We start from the raw sequence: 22500 nt of genomic DNA on the forward strand, positions 1-22500 counted from the left end.
AGAGCAACAGACTGAAATCTCTTTTTCAAAGACGACACTTGCCAGATTATTGTTGAAGTGAAAAAAGTTTAAAAAAGTGAACTTAAAAAAAGTAACAGAATTTTATGTGTATTGTTTATGAAAAATGCACCAACATGTATTTTTTTATTTTTTATATGAAATATATATTTTCAAAAACACGTTTTACTCTAAAACTGCTAGAAAATCAAAGCCATAAATCTAAACAAGTTGTGTTCCACATGTGAGGCTGATATCTCAGTAAATGAGCGTTCAGTGAGATGTTGTTCGACTGCAGTACCGAACGCTTCCACTAGAGGAAACTCATTCATTTCCAATGCGCTCATTTCTGACCGCGAGGAGCACAAGTGTGACTATTTATTTCAGGACCATTTAACCTGTTTGAATCATGTCCATAATTTCTTGTGTGTGTGTTCACACAGCAAGTCCCGAAACCTTTACCATGTTTCGTACCATTCCGATGAAAAAAAAAAAATCGTGTTTTTTTTTGGAAAAAAAACAAAACATTTTTTTCGGTCAAAAATGACTGAAGAGCAGAAGAGGGTTAATCGTAATGATTCCTGCGATCTGAGAGGAATTACAGTGAGATCTTCATCACAGGGATACAGAATCCCATCAGGAGTTGTAAAAACGAAGCTGATAATCTCCTTTTCTCACCCAAACACATTCACACTCTTATAAGGGGAAGTGTGTGTGTGTGTTTATGAGATGATAATAGGTTAAAACAGCGGCGTGTTCGACATGCTGGAATCAGGAGGACTCGAGTACATTTAATGCTTTTTTTCTGTTCTAAAAGCCTCTTTGTTCCTTCAGGCCTATTTTTATCTCTGTTTTTTAAGGCAGGACGCCACAGGTGAATAGAATGAAACAGAACTGCACTGCAAAAGATGATGTTTTTTCCAGCATAAATATCTAAACATTCCAAAATCAAGATACATTTACTGGAAAATGTATCAAGATTAAAGTCCCCCTGTAGTCAATAATTCCATCCCTTAAAACTCATCTTTGATCACCAAAATTACATATTTAAACGTTTTTCCTTGAAAAAATGCCTTAAAATATGTTGAATGTAACTCGACACCCTTACCTAATTTAGTATGCGCGGTTCTATGAATATGCAAATGAGCCCCGCCTCCACTCACTCACTCACTCAGAGATCCACTCGTTGACGATCACACGTTGATCTGATTGGTTACAAGGTAGTTTGTGACGTCAGAAACACCAGCGATTTCAAAGCGTGTTTTTGAGACTGTCTTTGGTTCACTGCAGTTTTAAGGAGAAAATACTCAGCAATGCTGTCGACTTATGAATTTACACATGGTTTGTCTTAAAGCATATTAAAAACACCACATAGACATATAAACAAGCTTGAGTTCCACCACAGCAGGACTTTAAGTCACTTTGCTTCTCAAGTAAATGCATCTTGATTTAAGAGGGTTTGTCCAAAAACCCTAAAATATGAATATTAATAAGAATTATTATAATGTAAATATAAATCCAAATGTAACCAACAGCAGTGACGCCAGAACGATTTTTGGTCAGCTTGGATCAGAACATTCAGTGTTTGTGGTGAAGGAATACCTCGGTCTGCACCATGTTGACCCTGCGTGACCTCAGCTCGCGCACGCAGTTGTAGATGTCGACCACGCCCTCGCGCTCCGCCATGTCCAGCATGATGTCAATCACGATGAAGCAGCCGGTTCGCCCCGCCCCCGCGCTGTGAGCCGACCAATCACAACACAGATCGAGGTCAACAGAGAAGAACATCCAATTAAAAGCAACCATATGGAAACGTCTGGGATGCTAAATCAATTTACATTCACTCATATGATGTCAGAATATTTGTTATAATAAAATAAAATAAAATAAAATAAAATAAAATATAATATAATATAATATAATTTAGTGCTGGGCAACGATTAATCACAATTAATCGCATCCAAAATAAATGTTGTGTTTACATAATATATGTGTGTGTACTGTGTATAATTATTTTGTATATATAAATAGACACATATGCATTTATACATTTAAGAAATATTTGAATGTATATACTGTACATACATTTATACATAATTTATGTTATATATAAACATTTTAGATATAAATAACACATTTTTCTTAAATATATACATGCATGTTTGTTTATTTATATATACAAAGTAATTATACATAATGCACACATATATTATGTAAACACAAACTTTTATTTTGAATGCGATTAATCATGATTAATCGTTGCCCAGCACTACATATAATATATAATAATAATATGATACAATATAATATAATTAATATAATATAATATAATATATAATATAACAGTATTGTGTAAAGCGCTATAGAATTAAAGCTGAGTTTATAGCGCACGGATCATGTGACTGCAGACGGTGATGATGTCATGTGACTGCAGACGGTGATGATGTCATGTGACTGCAGACGGTGATGATGTCACACACCTGCAGTGGACCACGATGGGCCCGGCGTTGGGGGGGGACTTGGCTTTGACCCGGCGTATGAATCCCAGGAGACCCGTGGAGTGATACGGCACGCCGTGATCCGGCCAGCCCGTGAAGTGGAACTGACTGATCTCTCGGATCTCGTGAGCACCTCGCTGCACACACACACACACACACACACACACACACACACACACACACACACACACACACACACACACACACACACACACACACACACACACACACACACACAACTCAAGTAAATTTTCAATCGAAATAAATCAAACAAGGTAACCTGTCACTCACATGTGATATCACATGATCAGCCAATGGCAAACCACAACCATCCAATCAATTCCTCACAGAAAAAATCAAGCCCCGCCCACATTTGTTCTTGTTCCAGAAGTGTTTGTGTAGAGTGTTTGTGTAGTGTTTGTAAAATGTTTGTGAAGTGTGTTTGTGATGAGTGTTTGTGTAGAGTGTTTGTGAAGAGTGTTTGTGTAGAGTGTTTGTGAAGAGTGTTTGTGTAGAGTGTTTGTGTAGTGTTTGTGATGAGTGTTTTGTGTAGAGTGTTTGTGTAGAGTGTTTGTGTACAGTGTTTGTGTACAGTGTTTGTGTAGTGTTTGTGAAGAGTGTTTGTGTACAGTGTTTGTGATGAGTGTTTGTGTAGTGTTTGTGAAGAGTGTTTGTGATGAGTGTTTGTGTAGAGTGTTTGTAAAGAGTGTTTGTGTAGAGTGTTTGTGTAGAGTGTTTGTGTAGAGTGTTTGTGAATAGTGTTTGTGTAGTGTTTGTGTAGAGTGTTTGTGAAGAGTGTTTGTGAAGAGTGTTTGTGTAGAGTGTTTGTATGGAGTGTTTGTGTAGTGTGTTTGGGAAGTGTTTGTGTAGTGTTTTTGTAGTGTTTGTGTAGAGTGTTTGCGAAGAGTGTTTGTGAAGAGTTTTTGTGTAGAGTGTTTGTGAAGAGTGTTTGTGTAGTGTTTGTGAAGAGTGTTTGTGTAGAGTGTTTGTGTAGTGTTTGTGTAGTGTTTGTGTAGAGTGTTTGTGTAGTGTTCGTGAAGAGTGTTTGTGAAGAGTGTTTGTGTAGTGTTTGTGAAGAGTGTTTGTGTAGAGTGTTTGTGAAGAGTGTTTGTGTAGAGTGTTTGTGAAGAGTGTTTGTGTAGAGTGTTTGTGAAGAGTGTGTTTGTGACGAGTGTTTGTGTAGTGTTTGTAAAGTGTTTGTAAAGAGTGTTTGTAAAGAGTGTTTGTAAAGAGTGTTTGTGACGAGCGTTTGTGACGAGTGTTTGTGAAGAGTGTTTGTGTAGAGTGTTTGTGAAGAGTGTTTGTGTAGAGTGTTTGTGAAGAGTGTTTGTGTAGAGTGTTTGTGTAAAGTGTTTGTGTAGAGTGTTTGTGAAGAGTGTTTGTGTAGAGTGTTTGTGTAAAGTGTTTGTGAAGAGTGTTTGTGCTGAGTGTTTGTGATGAGTGTTTGTGTAGAGTGTTTGTGAAGAGTGTTTGTGTAGAGTGTTTGTGTAAAGTGTTTGTGTAGAGTGTTTGTGTAGTGTTTGTGTAGAGTGTTTGTGAAGAGTGTTTGTGTAGAGTGTTTGTGTAAAGTGTTTGTAAAGAGTGTTTGTGACGAGTGTTTGTGTAAAGTGATTGTAACGAGTGTTTGTGTAAAGTGTTTGTAAAGAGTGTTTGTGTACAGTGTTTGTGTACAGTGTTTGTGTAGTGTTTGTGAAGAGTGTTTGTGTACAGTGTTTGTGATGAGTGTTTGTGTAGTGTTTGTGAAGAGTGTTTGTGATGAGTGTTTGTGTAGAGTGTTTGTAAAGAGTGTCTGTGTAGAGTGTTTGTGTAGAGTGTTTGTGTAGAGTGTTTGTGAATAGTGTTTGTGAATAGTGTTTGTGTAGTGTTTGTGTAGAGTGTTTGTGAAGAGTGTTTGTGAAGAGTGTTTGTGTAGAGTGTTTGTGTGGAGTGTTTGTGTAGTGTGTTTGGGAAGTGTTTGTGTAGTGTTTTTGTAGTGTTTGTGTAGAGTGTTTGTGAAGAGTGTTTGTGTAGAGTTTTTGTGTAGAGTGTTTGTGAAGAGTGTTTGTGTAGTGTTTGTGAAGAGTGTTTGTGTAGAGTGTTTGTGTAGTGTTTGTGTAGTGTTTGTGTAGAGTGTTTGTGTAGTGTTCGTGAAGAGTGTTTGTGAAGAGTGTTTGTGTAGTGTTTGTGAAGAGTGTTTGTGTAGAGTGTTTGTGAAGAGTGTTTGTGTAGAGTGTTTGTGAAGAGTGTTTGTGTAGAGTGTTTGTGAAGAGTGTGTTTGTGACGAGTGTTTGTGTAGTGTTTGTAAAGTGTTTGTAAAGAGTGTTTGTAAAGAGTGTTTGTGACGAGTGTTTGTGACGAGTGTTTGTGACGAGTGTTTGTGTAGTGTTTGTGTAGAGTGTTTGTGAAGAGTGTTTGTGTAGAGTGTTTGTGTAAAGTGTTTGTGTAGAGTGTTTGTGTAGTGTTTGTGTAGAGTGTTTGTGAAGAGTGTTTGTGTAGAGTGTTTGTGTAAAGTGTTTGTAAAGAGTGTTTGTGACGAGTGTTTGTGTAAAGTGTTTGTAACGAGTGTTTGTGTAAAGTGTTTGTAAAGAGTGTTTGTGTAAAGTGTTTGTAAAGAGTGTTTGTGAAGAGTGTTTGTGAAGAGTGTTTGTGACGAGCGTTTGCGACGAGTGTTTGTGTAGTCTTTGTGTAGAGTGTTTGTGAAGAGTGTTTGTGTAGAGTGTTTGTGTAGTGTTTGTGTAGAGTGTTTGTGAAGAGTGTTTGTGTAGAGTGTTTGTGTAAAGTGTTTGTAAAGAGTGTTTGTGAAGAGTGTTTGTAACGAGTGTTTGTAAAAAGTGTTTGTAAAGAGTGTTTGTGAAGAGTGTTTGTGTAAAGTGTTTGTAAAGAGTGTTTGTGAAGAGTGTTTGTGTGGAGTGTTTGTGTGGAGTGTTTATGTAGAGTGTTTGTAAAGAGTGTTTGTGTAAAGTGTTTGTAAAGAGTGTTTGTGAAGAGTGTTTGTGACGAGCGTTTGTGATGAGTGTTTGTGTAGTGTTTGTGTAGAGTGTTTGTGTAGAGTGTTTGTGTAGAGTGTTTGTGTAGAGTGTTTGTGTAGAGTGTTTTTGAAGAGTGTTTGTGATGAGTGTTTGTGAAGAGTGTTTGTGTAGAGTGTTTGTGTAGAGTGTTTGTGTAGAGTGTTTGTGTAGAGTGTTTGTGAAGAGTGTTTGTGTAGAGTGTTTGTGAAGAGTGTTTGTGAAGAGTGTTTGTGTAGTGTTTGTGTAGAGTGTTTGTGTAGAGTGTTTGTGTAGAATGTTTGTGTAGTTTTTGTGAAGAGTGTTTGTGTAGTGTTTGTGATGAGTGTTTGTGTAGAGTGTTTGTGAAGAGTGTTTGTGAAGAGTGTTTGTGTAGAGTGTTTGTGTAGAGTGTTTGTGTAGAGTGTTTGTGAAGAGTGTGTTTGTGAAGAGTGTTTGTGTAGAGTGTTTGTGAAGAGTGTTTGTGTAGAGTGTTTGTGAAGAGTGTTTGTGAAGAGTGTTTGTGAAGAGTGTTTGTGTAGAGTGTTTGTGATGAGTGTTTGTGTAGTGTTTGTGTACAGTGTTTGTGTAGTGTTTGTGTAGAGTGTTAGTGTAGAGTGTTTGTGAAAAGTGTTAGTGTAGAGTGTTTGTGTAGAGTGTTTGTGTAGAGTGTTAGTGTAGAGTGTTTGTGAAGAGTGTTTGTGAAGAGTGTTTGTGTAGAGTGTTTGTGTAGTGTTTGTGAAGAGTGTTTGTGTAGTGTTTGTGTAGAGTGTTAGTGTAGAGTGTTTGTGAAAAGTGTTTGTGTAGAGTGTTTGTGTAGAGTGTTTGTGTAGAGTGTTTGTGTAGAGTGTTTGTGTAGTGTTTGTGTAGAGTGTTAGTGTAGAGTGTTTGTGAAGAGTGTTTGTGAAGAGTGTTTGTGTAGTGTTTGTGTAGTGTTTGTGATGAGTGTTTGTGTAGTGTTTGTGAAGAGTGTTTGTGAAGAGTGTTTGTGTAGAGTGTTTGTGTAGTGTTTGTGATGAGTGTTTGTGTAGAGTGTAAGTGTAGAGTGTTTGTGTAGTGTTTGTGATGAGTGTTTGTGTAGAGTGTTAGTGTAGAGTGTTTGTGTAGAGTGTTTGTGAAGAGTGTTTGTGAAGAGTGTTTGTGTAGAATGTTTGTGAAGAGTGTTTGTGTAGAGTGTTTGTGTAGAGTGTTTGTGTAGTGTTTGTGATGAGTGTTTGTGTAGTGTTTGTGAAGAGTGTTTGTGTAGAGTGTTTGTGTAGAGTGTTTGTGTAGAGTGTTTGTGAAGAGTGTTTGTGTAGAGTGTTTGTGTAGAGTGTTTGTGTAGAGTGTTTGTGTAGTGTTTGTGATGAGTGTTTGTGTAGAGTGTTAGTGTAGAGTGTTTGTGTAGAGTGTTTGTGTAGAGTGTTTGTGAAGAGTGTTTGTGAAGAGTGTTTGTGTAGAATGTTTGTGAAGAGTGTTTGTGTAGAGTGTTTGTGTAGAGTGTTTGTGTAGTGTTTGTGATGAGTGTTTGTGTAGTGTTTGTGAAGAGTGTTTTGTGTAGAGTGTTTGTGTAGAGTGTTTGTGTAGAGTGTTTGTGAAGAGTGTTTGTGTAGAGTGTTTGTGTAGAGTGTTTGTGTAGAGTGTTTGTGTAGAGTGTTTGTGAAGAGTGTTTGTGTAGAGTGTTTGTGAAGAGTGTTTGTGTAGAGTGTTTGTGTAGTGTTTGTGTAGAGTGTTTGTGTAGAGTGTTTGTGAAGAGTGTTTGTGTAGAGTGTTTGTGTAGAGTGTTTGTGAAGAGTGTTTGTGAAGAGTGTTTGTGTAGTGTTTGTGTAGAGTGTTTGTGTAGAGTGTTTGTGAAGAGTGTTTGTGTAGAGTGTTTGTGTAGAGTGTTTGTGTAGAGTGTTTGTGTAGTGTTTGTGGTGTGTTTGTGGTGTGTTTGTGTAGAGTGTTTGTGAAGAGTGTTTGTGAAGAGTGTTTGTGTAGTGTTTGTGAAGAGTGTTTGTGTAGAGTGTTTGTGTAGAGTGTTTGTGAAGAGTGTTTGTGAAGAGTGTTTGTGTAGAGGGTTTGTGTAGAGTGTTTGTGATGAGTGTTTGTGTAGAGTGTTTGTGTAGTGTTTGTGTAGAGTGTTTGTGTAGAGTGTTAGTGTAGAGTGTTTGTGTAGAGTGTTTGTGTAGAGTGTTTGTGATGAGTGTTTGTGTAGTGTTTGTGATGAGTGTTTGTGTAGTGTTTGTGTAGTGTTTGTGTAGATTGTTTGTGTAGAGTGTTTGTGTAGAGTGTTAGTGTAGTGTGTTTGTGAAGAGTGTTTGTGAAGAGTGTTTGTGTAGAGTGTTTGTGTAGTGTTTGTGAAGAGTGTTTGTGTAGTGTTTGTGTAGAGTGTTAGTGTAGAGTGTTTGTGAAAAAAGTGTTTGTGTAGAGTGTTTGTGTAGAGTGTTTGTGTAGAGTGTTTGTGTAGTGTTTGTGTAGAGTGTTAGTGTAGAGTGTTTGTGAAGAGTGTTTGTGAAGAGTGTTTGTGTAGAGTGTTTGTGTAGTGTTTGTGATGAGTGTTTGTGTAGTGTTTGTGAAGAGTGTTTGTGAAGAGTGTTTGTGTAGAGTGTTTGTGTAGTGTTTGTGATGAGTGTTTGTGTAGAGTGTTAGTGTAGAGTGTTTGTGTAGTGTTTGTGATGAGTGTTTGTGTAGAGTGTTAGTGTAGATTGTTAGTGTAGAGTGTTTGTGTAGAGTGTTTGTGAAGAGTGTTTGTGAAGAGTGTTTGTGTAGAGTGTTTGTGAAGAGTGTTTGTGTAGAGTGTTTGTGTAGAGTGTTTGTGTAGTGTTTGTGATGAGTGTTTGTGTAGTGTTTGTGAAGTGTTTGTGTAGAGTGTTTGTGTAGTGTTTGTGTAGAGTGTTTGTGTAGAGTGTTTGTGTAGAGTGTTTGTGAAGAGTGTTTGTGTAGAGTGTTTGTGTAGAGTGTTTGTGAAGAGTGTTTGTGTAGAGTGTTTGTGAAGAGTGTTTGTGTAGAGTGTTTGTGTAGTGTTTGTGAAGAGTGTTTGTGTAGTGTTTGTGAAGAGTGTTTGTGTAGAGTGTTTGTATAGAGTGTTTGTGAAGAGTGTTTGTGAAGAGTGTTTGTGTAGAGGGTTTGTGTAGAGTGTTTGTGATGAGTGTTTGTGTAGAGTGTTTGTGTAGTGTTTGTGTAGAGTGTTTGTGTAGAGTGTTAGTGTAGAGTGTTTGTGTAGAGTGTTTGTGTAGAGTGTTTGTGATGAGTGTTTGTGTAGTGTTTGTGATGAGTGTTTGTGTAGTGTTTGTGTAGTGTTTGTGTAGATTGTTTGTGTAGAGTGTTTGTGTAGAGTGTTAGTGTAGTGTGTTTGTGAAGAGTGTTTGTGAAGAGTGTTTGTGTAGAGTGTTTGTGTAGTGTTTGTGAAGAGTGTTTGTGTAGTGTTTGTGTAGAGTGTTAGTGTAGAGTGTTTGTGAAAAAAGTGTTTGTGTAGAGTGTTTGTGTAGAGTGTTTGTGTAGAGTGTTTGTGTAGTGTTTGTGTAGAGTGTTAGTGTAGAGTGTTTGTGAAGAGTGTTTGTGAAGAGTGTTTGTGTAGAGTGTTTGTGTAGTGTTTGTGATGAGTGTTTGTGTAGTGTTTGTGAAGAGTGTTTGTGAAGAGTGTTTGTGTAGAGTGTTTGTGTAGTGTTTGTGATGAGTGTTTGTGTAGAGTGTTAGTGTAGAGTGTTTGTGTAGTGTTTGTGATGAGTGTTTGTGTAGAGTGTTAGTGTAGATTGTTAGTGTAGAGTGTTTGTGTAGAGTGTTTGTGAAGAGTGTTTGTGAAGAGTGTTTGTGTAGAGTGTTTGTGAAGAGTGTTTGTGAAGAGTGTTTGTGTAGAGTGTTTGTGTAGTGTTTGTGATGAGTGTTTGTGTAGTGTTTGTGAAGTGTTTGTGTAGAGTGTTTGTGTAGTGTTTGTGTAGAGTGTTTGTGTAGAGTGTTTGTGTAGAGTGTTTGTGAAGAGTGTTTGTGTAGAGTGTTTGTGTAGAGTGTTTGTGAAGAGTGTTTGTGTAGAGTGTTTGTGAAGAGTGTTTGTGTAGAGTGTTTGTGTAGTGTTTGTGTAGAGTGTTTGTGTAGAGTGTTTGTGTAGTGTTTGTGTAGTGTTTGTGTAGAGTGTTTGTGTAGAGTGTTTGTGATGAGTGTTTGTGTTGTGTTTGTGTAGAGTGTTTGTGTAGAGTGTTTGTGTAGAGTGTTTGTGATGAGTGTTTGTGTAGTGTTTGTGTAGAGTGTTTGTGTAGAGTGTTTGTGTAGAGTGTTTGTGTAGTGTTTGTGTAGAGTGTTTGTGTAGAGTGTTTGTGATGAGTGTTTGTGTAGTGTTAGTGAAGAGTGTTTGTGATGAGTGTTTGTGTAGTGTTAGTGTAGAGTGTTTGTGATGAGTGTTTGTGTAGAGTGTTTGTGTAGAGTGTTTGTGATGAGTGTTTGTGTAGTGTTTGTGATGAGTGTTTGTGTAGTGTTTGTGTAGAGTGTTTGTGTAGAGTGTTTGTGATGAGTGTTTGTGATGAGTGTTTGTGTAGTGTTTGTGTAGTGTTTGTGTAGTGTTAGTGAAGAGTGTTTGTTTTCTCACCTTCTCCACTGCAAACGTTCTGATCACGTATTCGGACAGAAGTTGTGTTTCGATGAGTGTGACCTTGATGTCTCTGTAGATCTCGGTGTCGTCAGGCCAGTATTTACAGCATTTCACCTGAGACAGAAACAGCCTGTGATCAGAGCTCAGGTTCGAGTCCGGCTCGCAACCTCATCAAGCCACTTCTACCACATTTATATTTTATAACTGATAAAATATGGCAAGTTATTTATTCATTTATTTATTTATGTATGGCATGTTTATTTAAAATGAGAATGCTTTTATTGTCATTGCACAATTAACTTGCAGTACATAAATTAAATGTTAGATATTTTAGAAATATTAGGGAACTCAGTATTAAATGTCAGTAAATACTCCAGCTATGAAGCAGATTTATGCTTTGCATGAAAGTGATTTAAATTTTTTTTACATTTCACACCTTAATCATAACTTTCAATAGTTAATTCAATATTTAAAGTATTTTTACAAACAAATTTTGTCGTAGAATAATTCAATTTTATTTTAAATTAATTACCGACAAAATTTGTTTGTAAAAATACTGGCCATATGATACTGGTTACAATTAATTATTTGAAGCTTCTTATAAAATAATAAAAATAAAATAACACAACACAAAATAAAATGAAATAAAAATAGAATAAAATTACACACAAAAATTTTTTTATAAAATAAAATAAGGTAATTTTTTAGCCTTAATTAATGTGAGTTCACACAACTTACTCATTTTCCAAAAGAGTATTAAATTGTATTTGTAAATATTTTAAAAGTTTTTTTTTTTTTTTTACAAACAAGAAGAATAATTTAAATCAAATAATTTAATTTAAAATGTGTCCAAAAAAATCTAGAGTAATATGCCATATGATAGTTACAATTAACATTTGAAGCTTCCTTAAAAAAGTTTAAATAAAATAAAATAAAATAAAATATAAAATTAAATATTTGGAGCTTCCTTATAAAAAATAAATAAAATAAAGTACCAGTTAGGTATTTTTAAGTCCCTTAATTCACACACATAACAAATTATTTCTATATTTGTGATATCAGCTAATAAATAAAAAATAAAACAATTGAAGCTATAGATATAATTAAAATGAAATAAAATGAATGCATTAAAATAGGGAGATACAAGGAAAAGTTGATGTGCAGTGCGATCAGTTTTGATACGAAAAGATATTAGATTTCTACGCTTTCTGAAGAATTTGTGAATGATGCATAAATGATCATATGGACATGAAGAATTCATCGGTGTGCGCTTGAATCCTCAGAAACGCTGAAGTGTCGTGCCTGACCTTTCGTCAGTGCGATCGAGCTCAGTTTCAAATGTCACATGATCAGATTAAGTGAAAGCTTAAGCAGAGACTCGTGATTAACAGATGTATTGATCCAGAACTCTCCGGCTAACAGATCAATACTGAGGATCATGAGAGAATGATGGACTCGTCCTCAACAGCATTAGCTCTCACTGATTCACTCGCCCAATGCTTAATCACTTACAACATCTGTAACCATAGCAACACAGGTGTCTGCGGTAACCAGGGTAACCACAGGTAAACGATATTAATAGGTGCGTATGTTTCTGAGAAAAACTTACAGCATTTGCAACCGTTTCATTTAATAACTCTAATATGTCAAGTGATGTAACCATCTAATAAAAGCAGGTAGAAATTGGTACACCTTTAATTAATGTGGGTTCATTGTTTTCAATAACAAAATCAAATAAAATGATATAAAAAAACACAACACAAACTAAAATAAAATAAAACAAAATAAAATAAAATAAAACACAACACAACGCAAAAGTTAAAAAAATAAAATAATAAAATAAAATGAAATAAAATAGAATCAAATAAAACAACACAACACAACATAAAATTAAATAAAATAGGATCAAATAAAATAACAAAACACAAAATATATACAAAACAAAACAACAAAATAAAACAAAAGCCAGTTAAATATCACATTATTTTCAATGGCCTTTTTAAAAGTATCTCTATCGAGTATTAAAGTATTAAATCTGGTAGGCTAAACGATAATAGTTTTGATTGATTATTTAATGCATCTTTAAAAGAAACAAATCTAATCATTAAACTCCGAAGCCATTGAGCTGGACGATGACAATTGATGTACTTTACACAGATATTGAACCGAATAATAAACTGAATAATGACTGTTTACTGTCTATTTACAGCTGGATTTAATTCTATTATTCTCCTGTTATCACTGTGAATCTGCTTTAAAACCGTCTGTACTGTATAAAGCGCTGTAGAAATAAAGCTGACTGAAAATTCACATCCCAAGTCAATAAACCTGCACTTCATTTATCAACACCTGTAATGTCTGTCAACCAATCAGAACGAAGAACTCAACCAACAGTCTTTTACAGCATAGAGCGTCACAGAGGCTTCCTCGTCTCCTGACGACTGGCGAATCTCTCAGGGATATAATTCACACATTAATGTTCTCATTCACACATTACACACAGATAAATGAGTTCTGCACTTCCAGATGTGACATCGATACCCGGACCGGATCACAAGACGTCTGGAATGATCTTCAGCGTCAACTCCATTACAGTGCTTCAAACAAAACCTCATTATGTGGCCATATAACCCAGTCAGCAGAGAAACACCAGCACTAATAACTCTCACACTGAAGAGTGTTGCTTTCCAATCCAATAGTGCAAGAATAAACATAAGCACAACTTATATGACAACATGATTACAAAACTCACTGTGCAGTATGAGAGAGAGAGAGAGAGAAAGAGAGAGAGAGTGAGAGTGAGAGAGAGAGAGAGAGAGAGTGTGAGAGGGAGAGAGAGAGAGAGTGAGAGTGAGAGAGAGAGAGAGAGAGAGAGAGAGAGAGACAGAGAGAGAGAGAGAGAGAGAGAGAGAGAGAGTGAGAGACAGAGAGAGAGTGAGAGAGAGAGACAGAGAGAGAGAGAGAGAGAGAGAGAGAGTGAGAGAGAGAGAGAGTGAGAGAGAGTGAGAGAGAGAGAGAGAGAGTGAGAGAAACAGAGAGAGAGAGAGAGAGAGAGAGTGAGACAGAGAGAGAGTGAGAGAGAGAGAGAGAGAGAGAGAGAGTGAGAGAGAGAGACAGAGAGAGAGAGAGAGAGAGAGAGAGAGAGAGAGAGAGAGAGTGAGACAGAGAGAGAGTGAGAGAGAGAGTGAGAGACAGAGAGAGAGAGAGTGAGAGAGAGAGACAGAGAGAGAGAGAGAGAGAGAGAGTGAGAGAGAGAGAGAGTGAGAGAGAGAGAGAGAGAGAGAGAGAGAGAGAGAGAGCGTATGGAAAACAATAGGAATTGTGACACTTTAAGTGCGTAAATTCAATTTTCTCCACCATCATTAAAGTGGGAATGTGATTGGAGACACACAGTGACTCCATCTGCAGATCCTCTGGGATTATATGACGGAAAAAAACATTGTATTATTTCAGAAATTAGGATGGATTATGTGCGTCTGCATGTGTTGGTCTTAATGGTGCTATTTACAGAATTACAGTCAAACCAAAAACAATTCGGACACCAGATATAATGTGTGATATTTTGCACTAGTGTGTGCAGGACACTATAGGTCATTTATGTAAGTGAGGAGAGCAAAATAAAGTAAACTGTGACATATTATACCCAAAAATACTTCATACAGTGACTACCAGTAAAATGTATACAAATTTGAGACCAAAAATGATTGGGACACTTTGAGCTGATCATGTTTTGCTGAAGTGTTTTTTTCTTTAATAACTAATGCAGCTTTTTACACCACAGACTGAACAACATGAAGCATTGCTTGGTAATTGTTTGAGCTAAACTGGTATTGTCTAATTGTGTAGTTAAATTTAACAGCTGACAGATATTCAACATAATTCATGTGTGAGAGTCTAACAGAAGGACGGACAAAACCAGTCAAATATCAACTGAGTTAATAACTCTGAGTTAATGTGATAATGTGAGAAATGTTGAAGGTGTCTGGATACATTTTGGTTTGACTGTATTATATAAAAATATAGAAATGTGTCAGTACAAATTTTGAATGCCGGCTCAACAAAGTCTGTCATAAACTTTTATAATCTGAATTTTATGCAGCATTAAGCATAAACAACATTAGGGTTTGAAAGCTAGACAGACAGACTACCATTCAAAAGTTTGGGGTCAGTACAAGTTTTTAAAGATCATCTTTTTACTCTTTTAATTCCTTTAATAACCGTTTTAATTTTCCTTGCTTTTATTTTGTGATTATTTTAATTCCTTTCTGTGTAAAGCACTTTGAATTACCATAGAGTACGAAATGTGCTTTATAAATAAACTTGCCTTGCCTAAAGAAATGATTGCTTTTATTGATCAAGGACACATTAAATTGAAATTTTGCCAAGAAGAACGAGTTTTATCAGGATTTAACTTGAGAAAATTGCAGAAGAACGAGGATTTGATCTCCTTTAAACAGTCCAAGATGGAAGAAGAAAGGAGAATAGAATTAGGCTTGGAGGACAAATAGAGTGTCATCCACATAGCAGTGGAAATAAATACAACATTTCCTAAAAACATGACCATGAGGTAATAGGTAGATAATAAATAAAAGAAGGCCCAAGACAGAGCCTTGAGGATCACCAGTGGTAACAGATGAGGAATAAGATCTGAAATGTTTGATTGAGTGCGATCAGAAAAATAGGATCTAAGCCAAGTGAGATGGACACCAGTAATACCAATAGACATTAATCTATCTAAAAGAACTTGATGAGAAACTACATCGAAGGCCGCAATTAGATCACGCAAGAATAGTATAGTTAAGAGTCCAGAATCATTGGTAACTTCAACCTTGGCGGCCTATGTACTATCTAATGGACGGAAACCAGACTGAAACTGTTGAAACAGTTTTTTTATTTAAAAAGGTGAGCACAGTCATGAGCTGCAACAATCTTTTCCCCTATTTTTGAAAGAAATCCAGCTTTTAATGTTGTTTATATGTCTATGTGGTGTTTTTAATATGCTTTAAAACAAACCATGTGTAAATTCATGTCGACAGCATTGCTGAGTATTTTCTCCGTAAAACTGCAGTGAACCAAAGACAGTCTCAAAATGGAGGAAGGAAGAAAGGAAGGAAGGAAGGAAGGAAGCGAGGAAAGAAGGAAGGATGGAAGGAAGGAAGGAAGCGAGGAAGGGAGGAAGGATGGAAGCGAGGAAGGAAAGAAGGAAGGAAGGGATGAAGGAAACGAGGAAAGAAGGAAGGAAGGGAGGAAGGAAGCGAGGAAAGAAGGAAGGAAGCGAGGAAGGGAGGAAGGATGGAAGGAAGGAAGCGAGGAAGGAAGAAGGGATGGAAGGAAGTAGGGAAGGGAGGAAGGATGGAAGGAAGGAAGCGAAGAAGGAAGAAGGGATTGAAGGAAGGAGGGAAGGGAGGAAGGATGGAAGGAAGGAAGGAAGCGAGGAAGGGAGGAAGGATGGAAGGAAGCGAGGAAGGGAGGAAGGATGGAAGGAAGCGAGGAAAGAAGGAAGGAAGGAAGGAAGGGAGGAAGCGAGGAAAGAAGGAAGGATGGAAGGAAGGAGGGAAGTGAGGAAGGATGGAAGGAAGGGAGGAAGGAAAGAAGGAAAGAAGGGTGTAAGGAAGCGAGGAAAGGAGGAAGGAAGTAAGGAAGGAAAGGAGGAAGGAAGGAAGGGAAAGGAGGAAGGAAGGAAGGAAGGGAGGGAGGAAGGGAACCTGCACTCTCGCTCTCTCTCACTTTCTCTCTCTCTCTCTCTCTCTCTCTCTCTCTCTATCTCTCTCCATCTATCTCTCTCTATCTCTTTCTCTCCATCTCTCTCTCTCCATCTCTCTCTCTCTCACTTTCTCTCTCTCTCTCTATTTCTCTCCATCTCTCTCTCTCTCCATCTCTCTCTCTCCATCTCTCTCTCTCTCTCACTTTCTTTCTCTCTCTCTCTCTCTCTCTCTCTCTCTCTCTCTCTCTATTTCTCTCCATCTCTCTCTCTCTCACTTTCTCTCTCTCTCTCTCTATTTCTCTCCATCTCTCTCTCTCTCTCCATCTCTCTCACTCTCTCTCTCCATTTCTCTCTCTCCATCTTTCTCTCTCTCTCCATCTCTCTCTCTCTCCTCCCTGTAGCATTCACTTAATCTCGCACAGATCTCCCAGAATGCCTCAGTTGTGTGTGGACACAGATGTGTGTTTATGGGTGTCCGTGGGGAAGCCGCCGCCCACATTAGATCAGCCTCGTATAACAGACGCCCGCGGCGCCACACATCTGCATCTCCACACATCTGTTCATCTCTCAATCGCTACAGTCCACCCAGACGCTTCACGCAAACATGGATTATTAACAACACATTTTATTCTGATTTTAGAAGTTCATCTTTTAGTATTTAATATTTTTAAGCTGTCAGAAGATCCGATCCAGATGGGACTCTCTATGTAAAGATGAAGTTTCTTCAGACTTAATGTATCCAGTTCTACTTTTAAAGATGTTGAACAGTCAACTCGGACGCTTTACGCAAAAATGGATTATTAGGATTAACAAATGTATTGATTTTATTCCAGTTTATAATATCTGATTTTAGATGCTCATCTTTAAGTATTTAATTTTTTGGGAAAAAAACTCAGAGAGTAAATCATAGAGCTGTCCAGCCATGACTCTCTATGTAAAGATGAAGTTTGTTCAGAATTGATGCATACAGTTCTACTTTTAAACATGTTGAACTTTAACAATAATTAAATTAACTGTAAATGACTATAAATAAGCTGATTTCTCTATAAAAGAGAGTCTGTTTACAGGAGCTTTCAGACTGTGTTCAATGTTGAAATATGTTGATGCATTGAAAGCATTACATAAATGTTTGATAGATGGATAGATAGATAGACAGATAGATAGATAGATAGATAGATAGATAGATAGATAGATAGATAGATAGATAGATAGACAGATGGATAGATAGATAGATAGATAGATAGATAGATAGATAGATAGATAGATAGATAGATAGATAGATAGATAGATAGATAGATAGATAGATAGATAGATAGATAGATAGATAGATAGATAGATAGATAGATAGATAGATGGATAGATAGATAGATAGATAGATAGATAGATAGATAGATAGATAGATAGATAGATAGATAGATAGATAGATAGTTAGATAGATAGATAGATGGATAGATAGATGGATAGATTTCTATCACACGTTTCTCCGTCTGTCTGATAATGGGATCCATTGATTAGTTTCTGGCCAGATATTCACATTGATGAAGCCCAGAACACATCATTTACTCAGCAAGTGATCCTGAGGGAGTCGATCTGAACTCCAGACACACACACACACACACACACACACACACACACACACACACACACACACACACACACACACACACACACACACACACACACACACACACACACACACACACACACACACACACACACACGCTCACACTCACCCTGCCCACTTCCACCAGGTTGGTCACCATGACGATGGTTGCCGTGTTCTCCTGCCACACCATCCTCCAGAAGTCAATGGCGGTCTCCTGCATCGGTCCTGCGGAGAAAACACACACAATCAGAACATAGATAAGATAAGAGCAGAAAAGAGCTCTTTCTCTCGTTTACACTGTTCAAGCACATCTCCATGTTCATCAGTTTGTTTCTCGCGGCTCAAATGTCTTCCCTGCTCCCACACTGATTCCCACAAGCCTCAGGGGATGATGGGAATGAGCAGGACATCTGCTGAGTGTGTCTGTAATGCCAGAACACACACACGTCTGCAGTGTTTACCAGCAGCACATACTAAAACACACCGCATGAAGGGAACAGAAAACTCACTGAGAACCCTGTGAGAACTCAGTAAGAACTCAGTGAGAACTCAGTGAGAAAGCTGTGAGAACTCAGTAAGAACTCAGTTACCCCTTTTCCACCAAGGCAGAGCTGGTGCTGGTTCGGAGCCAGAGCCTAGTTTCATATCGGTTCTTTGTTTTTCGACCACCAAAGCACCAGCTCCGAACCAGTAAAAGTGGTTCTTAAGTAGCACCAAATCATTGCTGGTCTAGAAGTAAGAACCGCTTACGTCAGCAGCTGGGGGCGGGGCTACCGTGGCCAACAAGACAAACAGGAACTTGTGACCGCCATTTTTTAAATAGCAGCTAATCGTGCTAATAGCAACTCGATTGTATCTCCGTTAATGCAAGTTACGGCGAGCTGCACGAACGTGCTGGATTCGCCGTGTTTGGATACCGATGTAGGTTTGCAAAGCCATGAGCATAAATAGTAACGCAACGACCACCATTGTTGATGGAAGGCTTGTTCGAGATGCATCGGAGCGGCATGGACTGGTCGGAGCTGCGGGAGTGTTTGGAGAGCATATGACTCCTTCTGCTTTTGGATCGCTCTCGCAGTTCGAAATTCACAGTGCCGATCCATCTCGAACAAGCCTGGTGTGTTTGTGTGTGCCGCGCTAGCGTTGCTGGGCAACATGAGATGTATACAGTGACGTAAGATCTGGCTCTGTGATGGCTCTCTAGCCTGTGGAAAGGCAAACCGGTTCTTTGAAAGCTCGTCAGTTGAACCAACTCCAAACCGGCACTAGCTCTAGCTCTGAACCAGCACCTGGTTCTTGTTGGTGGAAAAGGGGTAAGTGAGAACCCTGTGAGAACTCAGTAAGAACTCAGTAAGAACCCTGTGAGAACCCAGTGAGAACCCTGTAAGAACTCAGTAAGAACTCACTGAAAACCCAGTGAGAACCCTGTGCACTGTTTTCCACCAAAAGATTTTGAGAGCCGGTTCGGAGCCGGTGCCTACTTGCGAAACAGTCATTTGTGTTTCGACAGCCAAAGAACCGGTTCTCGGCCAGGAAAACTGGTTCCAAAGCGGCACCAACTCTTTGCTGGACTAGAACCAGAGAACCGTTCTTTTACCACGTCATGCTTATTTCGGGGCTGGGGGCGGGTTTAGATGTGTTCTAAACATCTTTTCTGACCGCAAAGCCAGGAGAAACATTTGCAGAAACACAATGTAGTCCGCCATTGTAATTGTTATGCTTGAAGTTGACACAAGCGTTTCTAGCTTTTTTTTATTTTTAATTTTTTTTTATGGAAAACATTATGTAAGCAAAGAAGAAAACAGTCACAATATAGAACAAATAAACGGAAAGAAAAAAAGACACAAGACAGGGGTGCATAACTAATCAGAAAAGATTACATATCAAAGGAAAATATCAAAAGACTTACATATTTCAATTGCTTTAAAGCCTTCTTGGCAGACGAGTTGCAAGCGTTTCTAGCTAAGACATATAGCGACGTACACAGTGACGTAACGACGTCGTTCACTGGGCGCTCTAGTCAGTGGAAAAACAAACCGGCTCTGAGAAGGTTCACAAGTTGAACCAACTCCGAACCAACTTTGAACCAACTTTGAACCAGCACCAGTTCCGAACCAGTTCTTTTTTGGTGGAAAAGGGGTATGTGAGAACTCAGTAAGAACTCAGTGAGAACCCTGTGAGAACCCTGTGAGAACCCTGTGAGAACTCAGTGAGAACCCTGTGAGAACTCAGTAAGAACTCAGTGAGACCCCAGTGAGAACCCAGTGAGAACCCTGTGAGAACTCAGTAAGAACTCAGTGAGAACCCTGTGAGAACCCTTTGAGAATTTAGTGAGAACTCAATAAGAACCCAGTGAGAACCCAGTGAGAAAGCTGTGAGAACTCAGTAAGAACTCAGTAAGAACTCACTGAGAACCCTGTGAGAACCCAGTGAGAACTCAGTAAGAACTCACTGAGAACCCAGTAAGAACCCTGTGAGAACTCAGTAAGAACTCAGTGAGAACCCTGTGAGAACCCTTTGAGAATTTAGTGAGAACTCAATAAGAACTCACTGAGAACCCAGTGAGAAAGCTGTGAGAACTCAGTGAGAACCCTGTGAGAACTTAGTGAGAACCCCGTGAGAAACCTGTAAGAACCCTGTGAGAACTCAGTAAGAACCCTGTGAGAACTCAGTGAGAACTCAGTAAGAACCCTGTGAGAACTCAGTAAGAACTCAGTAAGAACCCTGTTACCCCTTTTCCACCAAGGCAGAGCTGGTGCTGGTTCGGAGCCAGAGCCTAGTTTCAATTCGGTTCTTTGGTTTTCCACACGCAAAGCACCAGCTCCGAACCAGGAAAAGTGGTTCTTAAGTAGCACCAAATCATTGCTGGTCTAGAACAGAGCCAAGTAAGAACCACTTGCGTCAGGGGCTGGGGGCGGGGTTACCGTGACCAACAAGACGAATAGAAACTTGTGACCGCCATTTTTAAATAGCAGCTAGTCGAGCTAATAGCAGCTCGATTATAAATATCCGTCTATGTAAGTTACGGCGAGCTGCACAAACGCGTTGGACTCCGATGTATTTTGTAAACCCATGAGCATCCATAGTATTGCAACGTCCGTTATTGTTAATGGCTTGTTCGAGATGCATCGGAGCGGCGCGGACCGATCGGAGCTGCGAGAGTGTTTGGAGAACATACGACTCCTTGTGCTTTTAGATCGCTATCGCAGTGCTTTGATGTCATGCGGAGATCGATCTGCGAGAAGCCGATGCATCTCGAACAAGCCTGGCGTACTGTTTTGCGCTACCGCACTAGCGTTGCTGGGCAACATGAGACGTATACAGTGACGTAAGATCTGGCTCTGTTGTGGCTCTCTAGCCGGTGGAAAGGCAAATCGGTTCTTATTAAGCTCGTCAGTCGAACCCACTCTGAACCAGCTTTGGCTCTGGCTCTGAACCAGCACCCGGTTCTTGTTGGTGGAAAAGGGGTATATGAGAACTCAGTAAGAACCCTGTGAGAACTCAGTAAGAACTCACTGAGAACCCAGTGAGAACCCTGTGAGAAAGCTGTGAGAACTCAGTAAGAACTAAGTACGATTGTAATCACTGTCTACGCAAGTTACGGCGAGCTGCACGAACGCGTTGGATTCGCCGTGTTTGGATGCCGATGTAGGTTTGCAAAGCCATGAGCATCAATAGTAACACAATGAGCGCCATTGTTGATGGAAGGCTTGTTGGAGATGCATCGGAGCGGCGCAGCTCGATTGGAGCTGCGGGAGACTTTGGATAGCATACGACTCCCTGTGCTTTTGGATCGCTTTCGCAGTGATTTGATGTCATGCGTCGACCGGTCTGCGAGAAGCCGGACCCTCTCGAACAAGCCTGGTGTGTCTGTGTTTGGTGCTGTTGCACTAGCGTTGCTGAGCAACATGAGATGTATACAGTGACGTAAGACCTGGCTCTGTGGTGGCTCTATGGCCTGTGGAAAGGCCAACCAACTCAGAACTGGCAATAGCTCTGGCTCTGAACTAGCACCCGCTTCATGCTGGTGGAAAAGGGGCAAGTAACAACTCAGTGAGAACTCAGTAAGAACCCAGTTACCCCTTTTCCACCAAAGCATTTTGAGAGCCGGTTCGGAGCCGGTGCCTGCGTGCGAACCAGTTCTTTGTGTTTCGACAGCCAAAGAACCGGTTCTCGGTCAGGAAAACTGGTTCCAAAGCGGCATCAACTCCTTGCTGGACTAGAACCGTTCTTTTACCACGTCATGCTTACGTCGGAGGCTGGGGGCGGGTTTAGATGTGTTCTGAACATCTTTTCTGACCATAATATAGGATCGCAAAGCCAGGAGAAACATTTGCAGAAACACGATGTAGTCCGCCTATATGCTTGAAGTTGGTGCAAGCGTTTCTAGTTTTTTAAATAAATTTTTTTATTGAAAACATTATGTAAGCAAAGAAGAAAACAGTCACAATATAGAACAAATAAATGGAAAGAAAAAAATACACAAGACTGGGGTACATAACTAATCAGAAAAGATTACATATTAAAGGTTTAAAGTTTAAAGATAAAGATTAAAATATTTACATATCTCAATTGTTTTAAAGCCTTCTTGGCACACGAGTTAGAGATAATCCCAAAGTAATGTTGTACTTGCAAGTGTTTCTAGCTGCGACGTACACGGCAACGTACACAGTGACGTAACAACGTCGTTCGCTGGGCGCTCTAGTCAGTGGAAAAACAAACCAGTTCTGAGGAGGTTCGCAAGTTGAACCAACTCTGAATCAACTTTGAACCAGCACAAGTTCCGAACCAGTTCTTTTTTGGTGGAAAAGGGATAAGTGAGAACCCTGTGAAAACTTAGTGAGAACTCAGTAAGAACTCAGTAAGAACTCACTGAGAACCCAGTGAGAACCTTGTGAAAACCCTATGAAAACTTAGTGAGAACTCAGTAAGAACTCACTGAGAACCCAGTGAGAACCTTCTGAAAACCCTATGAAAACTTAGTGAGAACTCAGTAAGAACTCACTGAGAACCCAGTGAGAACCTTGTGAAAACCCTATGAAAACTTAGTGAGAACTCAGTAAGAACTCACTGAGAACCCAGTGAGAAAGCTGTGAGAACTCAGTGAGAATTTAGTGAGAAACCCCATGAGAACACAGTGAGAACCCTGTGAAAACGTAGTGAGAACTCAGTGAGAAACCTGTGAGAAC

General features: G+C 39.1%; 1 protein-coding gene across 1 annotated transcript in view; it reads right to left on the reverse strand.

Annotated features, from left to right (window-relative positions):
• The window catches only part of LOC143733302 (receptor-type tyrosine-protein phosphatase mu-like), a 325940-nt gene that overhangs the window by 35104 nt on the left and 268336 nt on the right, over nucleotides 1-22500 (reverse strand). Inside the window, exons 24-27 of the mRNA XM_077224964.1 lie at nucleotides 17439-17536; nucleotides 9999-10115; nucleotides 2478-2632; nucleotides 1600-1735 (exon numbers count right to left, since the gene is read on the reverse strand). Coding sequence (XP_077081079.1) covers nucleotides 1600-1735; nucleotides 2478-2632; nucleotides 9999-10115; nucleotides 17439-17536 — 506 coding nt within the window. The remainder of the gene's footprint in view (nucleotides 1-1599; nucleotides 1736-2477; nucleotides 2633-9998; nucleotides 10116-17438; nucleotides 17537-22500) is intronic.

The sequence above is a fragment of the Siphateles boraxobius genome, unplaced genomic scaffold (genome assembly GCF_051911475.1).
Source record: "Siphateles boraxobius isolate OS27281-9 unplaced genomic scaffold, OSU_SipBor_1 96, whole genome shotgun sequence".
Taxonomy (NCBI): Eukaryota; Metazoa; Chordata; class Actinopteri; order Cypriniformes; family Leuciscidae; genus Siphateles; species Siphateles boraxobius.